Source organism: Patiria miniata, unplaced genomic scaffold (assembly GCF_015706575.1).
Source record: "Patiria miniata isolate m_02_andy unplaced genomic scaffold, ASM1570657v1 HiC_scaffold_17, whole genome shotgun sequence".
NCBI classification, from domain to species: Eukaryota; Metazoa; Echinodermata; class Asteroidea; order Valvatida; family Asterinidae; genus Patiria; species Patiria miniata.
Window position 1 is genome coordinate 7,434,438 of NW_024037055.1, and position 20,432 is coordinate 7,454,869.

Below are 20,432 nucleotides of genomic sequence, written 5' to 3' on the forward strand. Positions count from 1 at the left end.
CGTTACATTTTCGTAACGTGAGTAACCGATTTTGTGCGTCTTGTTTATCACACATAACACATTTTTCTGGATGTCATCTTTGGTGCTTAGGTAGGTCTAGGTCTACTCTATCTACCATGGGGATAACAGTTATTAAACCTTTTCAGTACGGTAATTACAGCCCAAGGAATCTCAAAAGTACATCAAAAATGTAATGTGAGTAACCGTGGCATTGCCCACATATGACCGGCCAACCAATGTGCACTCCATTCTAAGGTTTTTGCTGACAACAATAAATAAACTTGGCAGAGAAAAAGAAATGATGTACAGTACATCATGCTAGAATAAATAGTACCAGCTGTACATATTGAAACTACATGAGACTAAGTGGTATTATTCTGTTAAAAACTTCTCGAACCCTCCTACAATTCCGTGTGTAGTAAAACATGACACATCCTTTGGATCCTAGGGACATGAAGCACCTTGGGCAAAATGACGGCTAAGTCCTACAGAACCCACGTGAAGGTTTACGGGGGCTGCTCCGTGATTTAAACCACTTCACCAGACTAAACCTTAAAGCTACGGATAAAAACAGCTCAACAAAAATGAAACACAGATGGAACAGACTATTATACATCTTGAGTGACATACTCCACCAGATCCGTCACGCCCAGGAGATCCTCATCTATCTCCTCACCCGTAGTGATGCCTTCCCCGTTTCCCGAGGAACTGTTGCCGTTGACGATGCTCCCGCCTCCTCTGCCACCATTCAATGTTGTTCCATTGCTGACGGGAGGAGAGACCGATTTGGTTGGGAAATCCTCTCTTTTGACGGGGGCCTTGGCTTTGGTCTCCCGCGCCGACGGCTGCTTGGTACGCTCGTTCTCTTTGTTTGAGTCCTCGGTTTCGAGAGAGGTTGTATTTCGATCCGTCCTAAGACCTCCCTCTTTGGTCTTAATGTCCCTATCTACATCCTTTTCTTCCTCATCATTACTATCTTCCAAATCCCCCTCATCCTCATTATCATCATCATCGTTTTCCTCCTCCTCGTCATCTTCTTCTTCACCATCCTCCTCCTCCTCCGAATTGCTCTCAGCAACCATCTTCCTATAATCCACACGTTTTGATGAAGACCTAGATCCTTTCCCCCTTCACTGGGGCTGTAATCGCTATCCTCTGAAAAGTTCTTCCTCTTGCGACGCGCCACAGGTGCTGTCTTTTTCCGAACCACGGGTCCGCTTTCCTGATCCTCCTCTGAACTGGAAAGGTCTTTCTTCCCAACCGACCTTTCCTCAGCCTTGTCTTCGTTTTCGTCTTCATCATCATCGCTCTCTAGCCGGAACTTACGCTTGCGAACATAGCCTGTGTTCTCTGACGACTCTGATTCAGACTCCAGCCGCCGCTTCTTTTTCAACCTTCGCCGTGAGTTCCCTGATTGGTCTGATTCATACGAGCTGTTATCTGATTCGCCATCTTCAGAAGAATCTTGTCGGCGTTCCACCCGTTTCCTCCTCCTTGACTTTGCATCGCTCTCATCACTGTACTCACTGTACTGCTCACTTTCTAATGATCGACAATAAGAACCACAAGATATGTATTAGGAAACAGTCCCCAACTCCTAAAAGATGATGACTGAAAACATATCAACTTGAAAAATATCATCATATATTTGAAAACTCTGACCTCGGGACTCTGGCACAACATGGATCCATGTTTTGCTTCAAGAACAACCATACAATGTTAAACCAAAGTTGCGAGGGTTGCCCGTTTAAAGGGAATATACATCATTTGCTTTTGCTGTAATTTTCAGAAATGGATGGAATTGGGGGGTTGGAAATATATAGCAAATATAGTTACACTGACTTTTTTGAGGTTTTGGGTTCAAAAATGCTATAAAAACCAAGAAAAATAATCATTTTCCTGTAGTCTGGTTCCCTGACTCCATTTAAGAAGAAACAGAGCAGTTTACATACATTGGGGAATTGTAAGGTCAGGGAACCAGTCTAGCTGGCTTGTACCCGTTCATAGGTGTGTAATCGATTGCAAACAAGTGCGATTGTCAATTGGGGCCAGTATTTGGAAAAAAGCCAGTTTTTCCCAACGCTGATCGGCCGATCAGCGTTGGAAATTGATACAAAAATACCACTTTTCTTGAAAATGACAGTATACCAGGTGCCATGATTGCTTTACACTGTCATTCACTAACAGTCCAGCAAGGTATTTCAAAATGATTTGGGAGTTTTATTTTTTGATGTTTGCAAATGTTGTATTTTCCCTTTAAGTCTTGTAAGTTATCCTCCAGCCAGAGATAAAGATACAGCCAGCGATGAAGATAAGGTCCTAATACTTTCTTTGATTAACCGAGAGTTCTGGTTTTGCTGATCATTCATGAACAATGACAAGAAAAGGTTTCCATGTGATGCGCTCAATAAACCCACCTGATTCAAACTCTTCATCGTCTGAGTAGTCTCGGTATCGGACTCGTTTGCGTCGGCGTTCGCTGCGTCTTTTCGGGAGACAGTACCACTTGGAGTTGCGCTTGGAGCGTTTCCTTCGCGGACCGTCCGAGTCGCTCTCTTCGCTCACGTAGCTGTCATCTTCTACTTCTTCATCTCCTTCTTCTTGTTCGTATTCCTGGTCACTAGCAGCATCGCTGGAACAAATACACCAAAACCAAATAACACTAAAGCCGATTCTTACTTCACGTGAATTTCAATGCAAAGCAAATTCTTTAGGGTGATGATGAACATCACAATGAAACTTCAATTGTTGACGTCATGAAATTCACTCCACTGAAGTTTAAACCGACCTTTAGTCTTGAAATCTGACTTATCTAGACAAAAGATTTATTCATTAACCGTTCGCAATGGAGTTGGATTTGACAGGTCAGTCAACTTCAGACAGAAGAAAGAAATAGAAGTTTCCAGATCCAGGTAAGAGCCAACTAGGTTGCTAGGTTTGATTACTCGATGTGTCTTTGATTTGTGTACCGACCTCTCCACCTTGAAATCGTCACTGCCTTCCTCCTCTTCGTCTTCGCTCGTGGCATCCAGGTCTCCCAGTCGCCTCTTGTTCTTCCGTCTTGTCTTCTCCTCCTTAGTCTCGTCTTCACTGCTCTCCCTCATGCCTTCGATGGTGGAGATGTCCTTGCCCCGGTTGGCTGGACGAGAGGCTTGGTACTCTTTGACAGCTGAACGGAAAGACAAAATGCATCCATTCATTTTTTTGTTTACTGCAAGAATCTTTGCTAATTACAGTGAATCATTTTTTGCAATGGTAGGCGTATTTCACAGGTTAGCAAGGAATAAGGATTGTGCACATGTGTTCATCCCATTTTAAGGAGACTGTTCTCATATGGTTAGCACAGATTGTTGTGATACCATTATGTCCTTAGGGTTAGAAGAACCCAAAGTGGAAAACCAACGAATAACTTTACTCTCTCTGGTGGAAAAGAGTTACAAACAATCTACTTTCAAGTCACAGCAAGATCCACAAACTTGGCTGGTAGAATGAACAGAACTTCATTTTTGTCATGTAGACATTTTGGAGTGTTTCGTTTGCCTAAGAGTAAGGTTGCATGGTTTTGTAAACTTCTCTATTTTTCGGCACTTGGGGTCTCAGTCTTGAGTACCACGACGGTGATTTGATGCCTCACCTTTTTTGTGTTCAACCACCTCCTCCTGAATTGCCGAGTTGATGGCTGTATCAAAGTCTTCAAACTTGTAGCTGATCTCCTTCCTTGCCCGTCGAGAGCGTCGCTGGATCATCTCAAACTGTTCTTCCTCGTCGTCTTCATCTTCGTTGTCGTTGATGAACTCCCGGTCTCGCCGGCTCTGCCTCTGTTGTCGTTCCTTGTCAAAGGAGCGTCGCGTTCGTCTCTGTCGCTGCTGATGGCGCTGGTGGTGGTGTCGTTTGTGGTGGTGTGAGCGAGGTTCATCTTGGGAGGTCTTCTGTTTCCGTCGGAAGCTGGAGGACGTGTGTCGCAGAGCTATAGCGTGCCTTTGCTTCCTGACTTTGATCACCTCCTGAACAAGTGGACAACAACCCAATGTAAACTTTAAAGGTTTGCATGGTGGAGATAGCCGTAAGATTACAATTTACTGTTGTACCATGTAACAAATCTCTTTTGTGAGTTTGTGAGGCTCTGAAAACTACTTTGTACAGTAAACTAGACGGCACTCTCAAGACCAGAATTCTTGACGACTTATGCGAATTTCGGCTTCTGCTGCAAGTCGTCATTTTGCCGACTTACACAAATACACAAATTGAATCACGGAGTGAAAAAAAAAATTTACTTAATGGCCTATGCGCATCTGTATCTGGATCATGCAAACAAGATTCATGGCTAAATTTCAAAGGCTTTGATTTACCCTGGTTAATTTCTACATCCATGGTTGATTGCAGCAAATATATCCTCAATGTTTATCATCACTAACAGGCTGTGGTATTGATCACAGAAAGTCATGCATGTACATGTACATGTACGTACGTACGAAGCAAGGACGGCGCGGACGGCTAGCGTTAACAGTGGTACGATATACAGATCGCTTGCATACTGTACGTCCATGTACATGTAGTGTACATTGTGCACGTACGTACGTGTACAGTCACGAATTAAATTTGTGCATGGTACTGGTACAATAAGGGGACCCCCAAAATGAACAGAGCGCATGCGTGCAGTCGAGAGGGGGTACTGGTATTGATGGTACGGAATGGACATGTACTTCGTGTAAGCGAACAATGCACACAATGTACAGACTGTGCATGAAACAGTGTACACGTGCGATTAGTGTACACGTGCTGGCCGATGCATCAATCACGGGCCGTGCCATTGATAAACAGATGTCAGTTAGCAGTGTGTGGGACTTTTCACTCGACACTTCTTACAAACCGCAGAGCACCATGCCGACTTATACAGAGAAATTTGTGTGGTTTTGAGGAAATGGGACTGAAAGTAACATGCCAAGTTGCCAACATAGGCAAAATGGCTTACAAAGGCCGACTTAGAAATGAAAATGTCAATGGAAATGCATTAGAGACAATCGGGACTTTCGTCAGACGGCCGATTTAAGCGATATATGACGGTTTATACGATGTCGGTTTAGCCGGAGTTTACTGTATATCACAAATACAAGAACAAGGATGAGGAAACATTCTTGAGTAAATGAGAATCCCCTTCTGAAGACCAATAACTCACCCCTGGAATGATGTTGCGCATGCAGATATCAGTGAGCGCCCAGAGACTATCACCATCTTTACGTTTCCGTTTTCTCTCTTTCTTCTTCAGACTGGCATCCACTTCGGTAAGCGTCTCTGCGAGCCTCATGATGAGTTTCTCCTGATGAAAACCAGTTTTGGAACAAAAAAAACGGAAGTTGATATTCTGTATTGGGCTTTCCCAACTGTGGCCACTATGTTGAGAAAGGAAAGATAAACCTTCAAATACGAAGATTTGGACTTCTGGAGGTGAAAAAATATTAGGGAAAACTTCGTCTATGAATGAGCAAAATGACTTGAAAACAGCCTATAGTGACTTACATGTTCGCAGCTAGGACAATACCAGTTGCCTTCCGGTATGATCATGAGAGGGGGACGTAGACAGGCCGTGTGGTAACCCGAGTCACACTTGTCACACAGGAGTATCTGGAAGAAACAAAACAGGTGTTCAGCAGGGCAACGGGGTAAAAAAGCTTCAAATAAGAACTCCTGTTACTCATGGACTGCTCCAAATTGTTTGTCTGAAACCAAGTACGTGTTTTGTTGATGGCACCTGACACGTCATTTTTTTGGTGACTGATTGTTATCCCCACGTCTTGAGCCTTACCCATTCAGGATGGTTGTACATTCCACATTTGCAGCAAGGACTGTCATCCTCTCCAGCAGGTTCATAACCTTCTTCTTCCTCTTGCTCCTCTTGCTCCTCAACCTCCTCCTTCATCTCCTCTTCGATCTTGACGGCCGCCTTCCGGGAGGCGTTCCGCCGAGGTGTGAACCGGCTTCGGGCGCTTTTCTTCTTGCGCTTCTTTCCGACCTTCTTCGGCCTGGCGGCAGGTTTGGTTTCCTCTTCCGCATCATCTTCCGGCTCTTCTTGCTGCTCTTCGTCTTGTTCTTTCTCTCCTGCATCCCCATTATCTGCTGTTTTCTCCTTGCTCTTTGATTCGGTGGCTTCTTTGACACCGTCTTTCGTAAGGGTTGGTTCAGACTTTGCATCATCTGTACCCTCACCAGCAACTTCTTTATCCTCAGGCTCTTTACTTTTCTTTTCACCCTTTCCTCCATCATCACCACCTCTTGGCTCATCTTCATCTTTCTTCTTCTCCTTGCTGCCATCCATCTCAGATACTTCCTTTGGTTCAGTCTCTCCAATCTCTGCATCCTTAGACTCCCCATCTGTCATCTCTTTCTCTTCCTTACATTCAACCTTTGGTGAGGACTGTGCGATCTCCTTAGAACTTTCCTTTTCATCATTGACCCCTTCGTCCTTCACTTGTTTCACTGCATCTTTGTCCTCTGTTGTGGGCCTTGCCACATCCTCAACTTCCATCTTGGCCTTGACATCATCAGTCCCGCTTGGTTCATCTTTGACTTCTTTTTCTATTTCCTGCTCCTCTGAAATTTCTGTCTTGATGTTAACTTTCTCTTTCGTATCTTCATCTTTTCTGGACTCAGCTTTAGTCTGATCTTTTTGATCCACCGTCCTCTTCTCATCTTTAACCTCAGAACTACCATCTGTTGGTTCGTCTTTGTTCTCTTCCAGCTTGTCCACTTTTTCTTTGCATTCCTGTCCAGTTGACTCCTTGTCTTGTTTTGCACCGGCAGATTCTGAAACGGATGAGAGCCATCAGTTCAATACTTGTATTATCTTAAATGCTCGTGGGCTCACCCAAAAGACTCACCCCAAAATTAAATCTTTCAAATCTTCTGGATAAGCATATGGGAGTCATTGCTGACTAGGGTTTGCATCCTCTTTGATAGTTTACGGTTATAAGGCCAATCAAAAGCTGATGACGGATAAACAAAATTAATTGTGCTTGTACGTTTTATCCAACCTTTCTTGTGCTTCTAATTTCAACCTTTGCCAAGAATACATTTTTGGTTTGGTTTGTTTTATTTGGCACAAACAAATACTATAAAAGAATAGGGAATACGATTACCCAAAGAAACATTTAAACATATAAGTGAGGAGTAAGAAAGCAAAGACACTGAATCACAATTACAGTACACTGCACAAATATAGCACATCATCATCATTTCCATTTAACGTCCACGCTGAGGGGTGGGACGTTGTCTTTCTTAACCTTGCGCAGCGTTTACAAAAAACCTTTACGACAACTCGTCAACTGCTGCCCTTTGGGCAGCAGGTTCTTTCCCGCACTACGCAAGACCCTATTCATAGCAATACAACAAAAAGAAACGTGCCAGACAGTGTCCAGACAGTTGCCAGACAGTGCGCTGGAAAGATAATTGACTGGCGGCTGTGGTATGCAGTTATGAAGGGAGATGACTGTGTCAAGTTACAGGTCTTTGTTGATGTTTCATTGAGGCTTGGCAGGAGGCCTGGTCGAAAGTTTGTTGACACGGCCTGGGTGTAGCCCTGACTGCAAAGTTCATTGAACCAGCTTATTTGGCAAGGGTCGAATGAGGATTAGATGGAAGGTGACCGTCATTGGCCCTCAATTTTTTTTTTTTTTCAAAAAATTCGGTTACCTGGGGCCCTAAGGGCAGCAGGTCACTCTGCGCAAGGTTTTAATGGCCCTGTTCCACGCAGTCCAATTTCTGACATCCACATTGGCGAGGTTTGACAGTCTGAGGTCTTCTGCCAGTGTCTCATCCCAGGTCTTCCGTGGCCTGCCTCGTGGTCTCGGACCGACTATTTCAAAGTTCCATGCTTTCTTCAGCCAAAGGCTTTCCTCCCTTCTTGCTACATGTCCATAGCATCTCGGTCTGCCTTGCCTGATCTCATCTGCTATCTGATCTCATCTGCTATCTGATCTCATCTGCTATCTTCCTCAGACCCACAGAAAAATTGAAAACACTCTGGAGCCTACATAGCCCATTAAGCCAAAGACGTATTTCCAATGGAGTTCAGACAATTCCTATCCATACCTTGGTCGCTGGCTGCCTGTTCTTCAGCTTCCGTTTTGTTAGTAGCATCCATCTTGGCAGAGCTGCTGTCTGAGCTGGAAGTCGACTCAGTGTCTTCCTCTTTCCCCTGGCCGGCCACAACGTTGGTACCGCTCCGCAGGGCTCGGATCAGGTTCTCCATCTGCTCCCGATCGCTGAGAAATTAATCCATTTGCATTCATTATTACATCTAATGAATATCTATGAGAAACTGCAAATGACTGACAAACTGGAGTGACCCAAAGTGTTTAAATTGTCAAAGTTGTCAAAGTTAGGGATTTGTTTCGATCCTACATGATCTTTTACTTTTGTTTTTGACAAAAGAGTCTGTTAAGACCAACATGTCAGACACCTCCTCACATTTACATCTTATGAATATTCATCCACCCATGTGTTGCCTTTCAGTTTGTCAATTTATGCAAACCTCATTAATTTGTCTATGATTAGCAGCTTCACTGTTAGCCGCCGTTAGCAGAGTAACAGCAAGGCACAGTTAGGTTTGGGTACGAGTGCACAATTAACTCTAGCCATGTTGCAAGAAGTTTGGAAGAAATCGATCAAAACGATCCCTGCCAGAGCTGAAAAAAAATGCAACGCCAAATGCGACGCCGATGGCACATATGGAACACCACACTTTTGGTCAATTTTTGGGACAGACAGACAGACTGACCAACCAAAACACCCAGTGACATGCAGAAGCTACTGCCAGAGCTTCAAAAGCAGCAAAAAAAAGACTAATAAAAATGACCCGCTGGTTTGACTCACTTTGAGATCACCTCCCAAGTTGAGCTATCCTGATCGTCTTGTTCCTCCCGGTAGATCCTGATGTTTGTGTCCTCATCCTGAAAGAATAAAGAGCCACGATCACTTACAACCCCAACTTCCTTGGCATTCCTTGTCCAACCAACTGTGAATTTCTATTTCTGACGGCGACATACCTTGTGGAACCAGTACACCAGACCCATCTTGTCGCGTCCCATGGGCTCTGCTCGCATCTTCTCCGGGTCTTCCTCGTTGACGATGGCCTTAAACTTGAAGTTTTCATCAAACTGGCTCTCACAGAGAAACTGTAAGGGAAAGATGCAAGATCGTGTCAAATCTTTTACGTCCAAAGTTCTGCAGATGCACTGAAATAACTTTTGTAAAAAAAGGCAGCCCTTCTGTTCGCATCCACCCAAACCAAAACCGGTAATCCTTACTTTTAGGACACCTCTATTTTTTACAAGTTCTGTTCAAAACTGACTTTTGCAGATGACTGTCCAGTACCAAAGTGACTTTTGCAGGCTAATGCAGTCTTTTTTCTTCATATAAACTCATGATAGTTGTAGTTTTGAAAGCACTTTCGAAGAAAATGTGACTTTCCTACATGTACCTTTTTTCGCAGTCAGACGTGCATGTTGTAGTTCTCACACGCGTGAAAGCCCTACATAATGAAAGCCCGATGCTGATTGGCTGCTAAAAAAATTAATTAGTCTGGTTCCCAGACCAAAAGATTCTGACTACTCCTGAATCTTTTGGTCTGGGAACCAGACTAAAAATAAATAAGTTAGTCTGGTTCTCAGACCAAAAGATTCTGACTATTCCTGAATCTTTTGGTCTGGGAACCAGACTAAAAATAAATAAGATGTTTATTTTTTATCAGCCAATCAGCATCGAGCTTTCATCGCATCGAGCTTTCACATTTGCCATCTTGGTTTTTGAGTCTGTTTTCTGGTTGTCATCGTCGTCTTTTACCCCTGAATTTCCCTCATAAATCAAAGCCCTGCCCTCTTTCCACAAAATTAAACCTGCTGATATTCAAGAAGGTGTCATTGCCAATTGTTCAGATGTGCCAAAAAGTATCAGAATGTCAATTTTGAGTGTCATTTAGTCAACTGTTTTGGTGAGTCTTTCCCTTCCTATATAGGAATGGGGTCCTAAAAGTAAGGATTACCCCAAAACCAATCTCAAAAAAGGCTGATACAAAAAGGGTCGCTGGTTATACGATTGAGGATGAATGCATTTTGAGAGGCAGGTCTGTCACAGGATGGTGAAGGATTGAGGCAGTGGGTATCCTTTCATTTGAACATTTAAAGTGCACAATTTTGAAGGATTTTGCAGGATTGAAGATGGTTCCTAGCAAAAAGGGCCTAGGGGTTAGGGTTAACAGCACAGACTCTGGCTGGTTACTTACTCTGAGTACAGCAATCTTGATCTGAGGTTTGCTGGCTGCGAAGCCAAACCTCTCTACCTCCCAGGCAGCCACTTCTGAGAATCGCTCTCGACACATCTAATAAAAAAGGGGATAGTGGATACAGTTTAAAGGGAATATACAACATTTGCAAACATCGAAAAATAAAACTACCAAGTTTTTACGAAATACCTTACTAGGATGTTGGTAAATGACAGTCTAAAGCAACCTGTCAAATTATGGCACCTGGTGTGAAGTCATTTTCAAGAAAATTGTATTTTTGTATACATTTCCAACGGTGGTCGGCCGACCACCGTTGGGAAAACCTAACTATTTTTCGACTTCTGCTCCAAATTTACCCTTTTTTCAGTCCAAATTTTGTTTGCTTTTGGTTACATGTTCATGAACGGGTGCGGGCCAGCTAGACTGGATCCCCTTACCTTACAATTTTTTGGCATCTATAAATTGATCCATTTTATCTTTAGTGGAGTCAGGGAACCAGACTGCTTGAACATTTTTGTTTTTTCTTGGTTTTTCCAGCATTTTCGAACACAAAACTTCAAACATGTCAGTTAAACAATATTTGATCTATTATACTAACCCCTCAAATAGTTCATTTCTGAAAATAACAGCAACAGCCAATGATGTACATTCCCTTTAACTCTAAACCTCATACAAATTACGCTCCTACCCCCGCCCTGCAAACAGGACGCTGGGAAGGGCTGACGAATTAACGCTCTGATTTGATAGATTTTGCGTGACCTGTGACCTGCAAGTCATCATGACCACGACCCTGCAAGGTTTGAAACGGCCGTTAAGACTGAGTCATTCATCACTGTTTTATTCCCATTCATAAATGCGGCACCCTTTTTTGGGATAAAATGCATACATGTTTGTAATAATGTAGGAAAATCTGTAAAACTTGTCCGTTTTGTAAATTTTCAACTCCCGTCGGGTGCTCAGGCTCCGTTTCGAATTCACGAAGGGTCGAAATGCATATCATTAGACGCTCATAATTTGTCCACGTGGTCCGCAATGAAAAAGAAATCACATCCGGTGTGGTGTGTATGCATTTCTATGGCAAACTTTTCGGATAGTATTTGTGCGCATTGGCTAACCGCGGTCTACAGCTGCAGCCAGATGCTTTATACATGTGGATAGGTCATGATAAATTACCCAGAATGACATCCCCACTTCCTTCACAAGATTCTGTGAAGCTCATCTGCCCTTCCCAGCGCCCTGTTTGCAGGGCAGGGGGTACGAGCGAACATACAAACTTCATCAGGTTTTTTTGCAAGATAGGGCCGGGCCTCTTTAAGTTTTACTTTAAATTGGTTTGGTTTTGATTTAATAGTCAACTCTCTGTCTACACATGGCACGTTATATGCTCAGAATGGTGTCCCTTAACTCTTACGTCCTAGCCATTACTTTGGGATAAAGAACTGAGTACTACAGAATACTACACAAATGATGTATGCAGGCACCATATACCAAAAAATACTATGAGTTTTGTGCTCCCTTATATGCTGGAGTGCTGCATACTACAGGTTACTGCTACACACTGTACATGTAGTAGTATTTTGTAGCTTTAGGTGAGGTTAAGGTTAAAGGGAATGTACATCATTGGCTTTTGCTGTAATTTTCAGAAATGAACTATTTGAGGGGTTAGTATAATAGATCAAATACTGTTACACTGACATGTTTGAAGTTTTGTGTTCGAAAATGCTGGAAAAACCAAGAAAAAAAAAAGGTTCAAGTAGTCTGGTTCCCTGACTCCACTAAAGATAAAATGGATCAATTTACAGATGCCGGAAAATTGTAAGGTAAGGGAACCAGTCTAGCTGGCCTGCACCCGTTTATGAACATGTAACCAATAGCCAACAAAATTTGGACTGAAAACAAGTGTAAAGTTGGAGCAGTAGTTGAAAAATAGTTAGGTTTTTCCAACGGTGGTCGGCCGACCACCGTTGGAAATGTATACAAAAATACCATTTTCTTGAAAATGACTTCACACCAGGTGCCATAATTTTACAGGATGCTTTAGACTGTCATTTACCAACATCCTAGTAAGGTATTTCGTAAAAACTTGGTAGTTTTATTTTTCGATGTTTGCAAATGTTGTACATGTATATTCCCTTTAAAGGGCCTATGTAATATACATTTTTTAAAGCAATCCTGGAAAATGCACTTTTGTGCCCCACTTAACCTAATTTTTAATTTTTATTTTGCAGTTTTTAAGGGAACTTTGGTGCCTTTATATTTTTAAGCTAGTGGGAATTTTCATATTCATGAGCAGAAACCTCAACGTTATAGGCCGAGCTACACATATTTCAGCACCAAAATTTGCCAGAACTTTGGATATTTTGCTGTTGTAAAAATTTTTTTCTCTGGTGATTCATTGTTTCCTTTATGACAGTAAGCCGATGAGCAAAGTTTCCTTGCAAACCTTTTCAATGAGCAAACTTTGGGTTCAAAATTTTAACAGAAAACCCCTAAACTTAACAAAAAGTCCTGAAATGACAACACAGCAACAGCGCCCTCGTTTGTCAGGAATAGCATGGAGAATGTTAAATGTTTTTGTAAAAGTGCACTTCTCAATAAAATTAACCAAAAAGGGATGTCAGATAGTTTTTATACATTTAAGAGGGGTAGAAAGTTGCACAAAATATGTTCCTAATTAAAATTCAAGGCATGGGCCCTTTTAAAAGAAGGTGAGCTGGAAAATATTATCAAATTTATGCACTCGGTAAAATCATCTACATCATACATGTAGGAGATAATAACAAGCAAATGTATACACATTGCATAATATACCTTCTTTTGATAAGCAAATACATTATTGTGTCATATACCTTTGCAAGGTAACGCTGCCATTTCTCCAGTGAGAATGACTTTCTCGTCTTTCTCATTAGTTTGATGATGATGTCCTTCAGCAACGGCGGAACTGCAAAAGAAAAATGCATTAAAAATGCAGTATAACAGAATGGGGTTTCTTAAATAGAAAATCTGCTGCACTGTCCCTGCATTCAGTGCTTTTTCAAAATCCTTCAAATAAAATAATACTTACTGTAATTTGCTTTGTAAGGACAAAATTACTTTCACATTTGAAGTATTATTTAAAATGGGGTGCTGTGGTCCAATGGTTACGGTGTTCGACTTGTGTGCCGTGGTACATGGGTTCGAATCCTGACCGTGGGAACATGGTGCTTGTGCTCTTGAGCAAGGCACTTTACCATTATTGCTTCGTCCTTTGGATGGGACGTACAGCCGTAGGTCCCGTGTGTTGTGTAATGCACGTTAAAGAACCCAGTAACACTTATCGCTAAGAGAAGGGGTTTGCCCCGGTGTTTCTGGCAGTGGCTGCAATATGCGCCGCAGCATCTTGTAAACCATTATAAGGTGCTACATAATGGGTCTCATATTTCTCATAAACTTTATTTACCTTTCTTTAATAATAGACATATCTCCAGCGCCTTGAGTACCTAATAGTTGGTAGATACGTGCGCTATATAAGACTCCGATATTATTATTATTATTATTATTATAATGATAAGGCTATCAATAATACACTAAAAAAAATAATGGCATTACAAAAACAATGCTCATAATCTAACATTGCTATAATCAAGCATGTCGAATTTCGAAACTGCTGTGTTAATTGAAAACACTCAAGTCAAGGATTATTATTTTTAGTAAAAACAAACATGACAAATAACCTTGCTGCATCATCAGATCATGCACAGACAACAAAAATTGAAATGAGCGATTAGACATGTTAGACACATGTTAGAGGAAATTTCACAGTTAAAACTTGAGTTAAACATTGTTTTTTGAAAGGCAGTGGATATTTTGCCGGAGACGGCAAACCTTTAGTAAACGTTAGTTTGCCGGATATGCACTGAACATGCGCAGTTACTGGTTTTTTTTTACTTAAACATTTTCCGGCGACAAATTTTAGTCTGGCTCCATGCCAATATTATCGTTGTAACCTCGTATTCACAAGATGGGATTCAGACCATTTTATAATTTCGGACTTTATTTCCCTTTAAAAAAAAATCCTCCAGAGCCACAAATCTGAAAAAGAAAATGTAATACTCTGCAATAAAATGTTTGAGACATGTTAAAATAATAAAAGAAGAATATTCTTATTTATTTGGGGATGGGAAAAAAAACTTTAAAATGTGGCGGGGATCGGGATCGAACCCGAGTCATCCCGCTCACTAGAACTTCTGCTTAACCATTATACCAAACGTGCTACACAACTTTTGGTGGGAATTTAATACATCTTGTAATTCAGCCCTATGTTAAAGAGTACAGCGCCCTCTGTTGATATGGATTGCCGCCGGCAAACCTTTAGTAAACGTTAGTTTGCCGTCATTACCTCCGGCAAAATATCCACTATCTTTTTTAAAAGAAAGAATTATAGTTTATTTATCCTGCTGGCATGGGATCCAGCTAATTTAAAGTTGATTTTTTAATTTCAACCCATCCATGCCAGGCACTGTACATGTACATCAGAACGAAAATTGTATGCAGTGTGTGTGTACATATACACTGTATTTAAATTAAAGCGCACAACACAAGATACATGCACACTGCAACAACTGCACACTGTGCGCTGTGTACACACAGACACCACAAAAAAATATACCCTTTTAAGTTTTAAATCATGCTTCTCGCCAATTTCACACACAAAAATGATCTTACCACAGTGGGCATAGCCGATGGCTGTTTCCAGATCCGTAATGGTGACCTCCGGTAGCTGCAGATGTTCGCCATATCGCTCTAAAAACGAGCAAACAACGGCGAAATCTGGAAAGCAACTAACAGACGCCATTGCTCTTTATAATGAGTTTTAATGGCAAAAATTACCAGATGTAACCGATGAGGGCGCTCTGACGCTCGTACCGTAACGGGTCAATCTTTTCCACTTCGATTCAGCCATCATCAGCAGATTTGCGACAATTTTTGATCCCCCAAGTAAGTTATGCAGTGTTTTATTATAATCCATGGTTGTATTCAGCTACAGAATTGTAGCTGTAATTCATTCTGCATGATGCATGCTAATAATAAGGGTCTTATAACTACGGTTGTTTTTGGCATGTGAAGTTTCGAAGTGACACTGTCACTGACTGAGGACAGTCAGACACTGAGACAGTTTTTTTTTTATTAGTTTTACTAAATTGGCACAATTAGTATCAGTAGGCAGTTGTTCATGACCGTCAATCTGCACGTCGGCGCAGCATTATAAATGCACCCCGGCCCTCCCCCCCCCCCAAAAAAAAAGACAAGCATAAAGTTAAGAAGGGGAGGGGCGGGGGTGTTTTTTATTGTATTTCTTTACCATGTTTACCTGTTTTGTGTTTATCTGTTTTGTTTTTATAATGTTCCAATTCCATTTATCCGCAGGTTTAAAAGTACTACATTACTGGCAAGTTACACAAGAGAGAAATCCATTTGTTATCTCCTGTACTGTGTGCAGCTGCTGCAGTGAATGGTCAGTACTAGAAGCAATGCTGCATAAAATGGCACCCTTGTTGCAGCCTCAACACTAGCAGTTTGTGTCGGCATTTTTCTGGACCAACTGCTCCTTCGAAGAAGTACTTCTGTGTGTTTTCAGTTTAGTTTCGTCAAGAAACCAGGATGAGTAGTGTGAGCAAAACCGCCATGATGAAGCGGACAATCCCTGTGAAGAGAAAACGCAGTTGTTTCATCTGTGGAAGAGCGTCTTTTCAGAAGTTCTGCATGGCTCATCAGTGGCACGAAAAAAAAGAGGGTCCCAAACATGTGTGTCCGGTCTGCAACAAGGTGTTCAAGGACTCGAGTAACCTGAAGCGACACAGGCGAATACACACCCGTGAAAAACCAGGGGTGGGCGTAGTACGCGAACATTGCTACTCTCAAACGGAGAGTGGATTGAAACCGTTCTTGTGTGATGTTTGTGGACAAACGTTTTCAGCGAAGAAGAACCTTCTTAAACATCAAAAAAAGATACATGACTTCACCATGCCTGCCCCAAGCAGAGTTGAGAAGATTCCTTATGATTGCGACTCTTGTGGGAAAAGGTTTACGAAAAGAAGTGTCATGTCGCGTCACTCTATAAGGATGCACTCCACTGAAAGGCCCTTCAGGTGCAGTTTCTGTGAGAAGACATTTGCGCAAACGTGTGACCTTGTTCGCCATGAAAGAGTCCACAGAAGAGAGAGGCCGTTCATTTGCGACGTCTGTGGACGCCGCTTCTTGCGCAGACATCATCTTCAAGATCATATGCTGACCCACACAAGGGCCAGGTCATATCTGTGTGATGGATGCGGACAGACCTTTATACGTAAGGGCAACTTTGTCAATCACAGAACATTGTGCAGCCAAATAACAGGAAGTGCGCCAAGTCAAGACGTATCCCTTTCAGCGGATCAGCAGAACAATCACACCAGCACAGGTCAAGCTGATTTGGAGACTGGTATCTTGGATCAAGCCTCGTACTTGGACAGCGTCCTGCAACAAACGGGAGTTGCTCAACCTGTGGAACAAACTTCAACCCCTGACACACTCAGTCAAGCCATAACGCAGAGCTTGGGCATCGATTTCACCTTGTTTGAGAAAGTCACTGCGAACGGGAAGCGCTACATGTGCGATTTCTGCAACAAAGAGTGCACTTCCATGCACGAGTTTTCCCGTCACCGACGGACACATACAAAGGAGAGGCCCTTTCTGTGCAAAACCTGCGGCAAACGGTTCAAGCAGACGAGTCACCTGGTCACGCACAGAGTCACCCACACGAAGGAAAGGGCATACAAGTGCGAGATCTGTGGTCATGATTTTGCGCTAAGGAATTCCTTTGTGAGGCACTGCAAGAAAATGCATGGAATATTTCCCGAGAAAACGGTGAGGACAAGGGGCCCAGGTCCTTCAGCACCGCTGGAGACATCCGACACCAACCAGCAGGAGAACCAAGTAGAGGACAACGATCAGACTGCCCAGAATGAGGCAGGAACAGGCACTTTAGACCTTTTGAACCAACCAACATACATATACTACCAGCAGGAGGACCAGGAAGGAGTAGACAAGACACTTCAAACCGAGGCAGCCACAGCCCTAGTGGACTTCCTGTCCCAAGCTTCGGACTGGAGCAGTATGTTGGAAAGCACTCCAAGCACCACAGCATGCGACACTACCATGGGAACTTCGGCACCAAACCAGCTTACAGATTACGCATCCTTCAGAAAAACACTCGCGGGTGGTATGCGGTATGTCTGCAACTTCTGCAGCAAAGGGTTTGTCAAAAAATTTGACCTCGTCCGTCACCGGCGCATTCACCTCAAGCAGAAGCCCTTCGCCTGTGACACTTGCGGCAAGCGTTTCACCCAGAAACGGCATCTGGTGGATCACCAGCCGACACATTCCAAAATAAAATCGTTTGTCTGCGGCAATTGCGGCAAAGCTTTTGCCCACGGCGCAAGCCTTCGTTACCACCGGAGAAAACCCTGCAGCCGGCCGCCGCCGACTGATCAGAGCTCAGATTCCCAGTCACAGCCTAAGGAAAAGGTACAGCCTATTGACGGGCGTTACTTCTGCGACCAGTGTGACAAACATTTCAGCCAGAGATATGGCTTGGAACGTCACAAACTGGGCCACACCAGCACCGGCAAACCTTTTGCCTGCGAAATTTGTGACAAGCGCTTCTCACAAAAAGACCATGTTCGAAAGCATCGGAGTGTCCACACGCAAGTAGCCCCAGCTGACAAAACGGTTTACATCTGCGAGACTTGCGGCAAGTGTTTAGTCAGCAGGAAAGGCCTGACGCTTCATAAGAAGACCCACATCGACGACGACAGATGGTATGTCTGCGACATCTGTGGCACAGGCTTCGTGGAGAAGAGGTGCCTTAAAGAACACTGCAAAACTCATCCAGTCAAGACAGCGAACGAAAAACGCTTTAAGTGTGACGCATGTGGGAAAGCATTTTTCTACAAGCAAAGTCTCTCAAAGCATCTTAAGAGAAATAAGAACACCTGCTCTACAATGAACAAACAGAGCCCAGAACATTTGCCCGACCATGTGCCAGTACAGGACACTGAGTGAATAATATACATGTACATCTGCATGATTCAGACATTTCTGTCTGGCATTAACGACACTGTTTCACTTATGAAAAAAACTTGGTAACATTAACAGGGACTGACACTTACTACATTACAACCAAAAATGTATGAGTGTTTTTAACATTTACAATAGAAGCTCTCGACATTAATCTCTAAAGGAAATTTCAATCGTATGAAATATATCACAGAGGGAACATGAAAAGGATTTGTAACTGCCATCCCTGAAATTCTGCCAGTCTGCCGGTACTACCGGTAATAGTTTTTTAAAAGTTTTAACTTTAATTTAAAGATATAATCCATCATTTGTAATTTGTGCATTTTGTTCATTTGAAGCAACAAAAGTGCTCAAAATCTAAAGAAGGGTACCGAACAACTAACCTGATGAAGTTTCAGCTCAGCTTCAGCTGTATATTCCGAGAAAAACAGCATTCTAGGATCTCAATTTCAAATCAAAGGTTGCTGAATCATGTTTTGAATTGGGCCTGAATTCAGTGTTGAGACACGTTCTCACTGAGCCGATTGCAGCTACGCGATGTCACGCACTGATCCGATGAATTATAGCAACCGCGCGTGCGTTTGCGTCGTGCCAATGCTTGCACGCGCTTCTTCGAATAACAAAACGAACTACTAATTTAAATTTCCTTCGGTGCGTCTTGAGAAGCACTGTTGGAAAGACCTTCTTTTGTTGACTACTTCAAAATGACAGCTTGCCAGAAAGAATAATTTCACAGGGAGTTGAGTCCCCTTACTATCTTTCAACCAAGTATGCTTTTCAACAATAATTACATCAGTTACTTTTCGGATAGCTGCAAATGATGGACTATAGCTTTAATAGGTTTCAAAGATTTGCAGGTTCTGGTTAATTTTATCAATTTTTTTCTCAATGAGACATGCAATATGTCCATCATTTGAAGTCACTGAAGCGGTCTGAAACAATACTGAACATTACAAACATGCCAAAATCTTTCAAATCATAAACATAAAGTTTGTGGACCACATGAGAACATGTGTGACAAGAAAAAGGACTTCTTAAATAATTCATGTGCTGTGAACTTTGATAGGACTGGTTTTAATGTACATGCATGTATGCACATTGTACTAGACACTACATGTATTAGCAAAATTTCAAAGACTGTTCATTGAAAAAAAGACAGAACATACTGGTGAAAGATAATTTCCAAGTATTTGCTCATTTGTAATTAATGATAATTGTTAAATTATTTACATTACAATAATTGTTTTTCAGTAAGTGTAAATGCTGTGGCTGTGTGTAAAATAATATGCGATGAAAATGTTGAAATGTCAGTGGTTTTAGTTTTTCTAATTCAATTTAAAAGTGAATTAAACTGCCACAAACTGCTCACTGATTGGATTGACCTGAAATATACGAATAAATAATTAAGAGTAGCTGATATTTCGATCTTCAGAGGCAAACGAAGATCTTGTTAAGATTTTTAAGATCTTATTAAAACCAAATAATTACACCTTAATGTTTTGATTTGCAATTTAAGAATGAAATTTTGTTTCTGGAAAGTGTGAATTCATAAACATGCATTTTTGAAGTAGCTAGAGAAATGGAAACTTAACTGTGGGTTCCAGTTTGTTCTTGCTATTATTTTAATATTATTAATTAAACCATGGAGGTAGAAATGTCTACCTTCATGATCAAACTTTAATCCCTTTCCTTAACGTTGAAAAACGCCCTCTATTGTACAACAGAACTTTTTAACAATTCGTGTACTGTCATTTTTCAAACCCCGGGTAGTTCCATTCAGCTTAGGGTTTCATCGCTGTGTCTTGAACAAAGACTTGGCTCCAAAACTCAATAGTCAATAGTTTTGTCGTAATAATGAGAAACATACATTTCGTTTAACTAGCAAAAGGTATTACTATTATGTGGAAGATATAGAAGCTTGGATTCCTAAAATAAATACAAATAAATAAAGACATCAGGAAATGACCCAACAATGAAGCCGAGTTTTGATAAATTTCATCGACTATGGTAGTAGATATGGCCAAGTCAATCGTTGACTTTTGTAATGAAGAATATCTGATGA

General features: G+C 42.0%; 2 protein-coding genes across 2 annotated transcripts; one reads left to right on the forward strand and one right to left on the reverse strand.

The window, feature by feature from the left end:
* Window positions 1–134: 134 nt before the first annotated feature.
* On the reverse strand, window positions 135–15,161 carry LOC119723695 (remodeling and spacing factor 1-like). The gene is given in 14 exon segments (XM_038194489.1): window positions 135–1,129; window positions 1,132–1,542; window positions 2,418–2,632; window positions 2,974–3,169; window positions 3,635–4,004; window positions 5,177–5,317; window positions 5,518–5,622; window positions 5,804–6,801; window positions 8,086–8,258; window positions 8,869–8,945; window positions 9,042–9,170; window positions 10,277–10,372; window positions 13,126–13,217; window positions 14,981–15,161. Coding segments are annotated over 14 exon segments (3,654 nt in total). The 5' UTR covers window positions 15,111–15,161; the 3' UTR covers window positions 135–608.
* Window positions 15,162–15,166: 5 nt separating this feature from the next.
* Window positions 15,167–18,718, forward strand: LOC119723696 (zinc finger protein 271-like). The gene is made up of 2 exons (XM_038194490.1): window positions 15,167–15,253; window positions 15,683–18,718. Exon 2 carries the CDS (start codon window positions 15,917–15,919, stop codon window positions 18,353–18,355), a length of 2,439 nt encoding a protein of 812 aa, XP_038050418.1. The 5' UTR covers window positions 15,167–15,253; window positions 15,683–15,916; the 3' UTR covers window positions 18,356–18,718.
* Window positions 18,719–20,432: the final 1,714 nt, after the last annotated feature.

What these genes read in the sequence shown, in the direction of transcription:
- LOC119723696 (XM_038194490.1), top strand. Translation starts at nt 15,917, where the DNA reads ATGAGTAGTGTGAGCAAAACCGCCATGATGAAGCGGACAATCCCTGTG.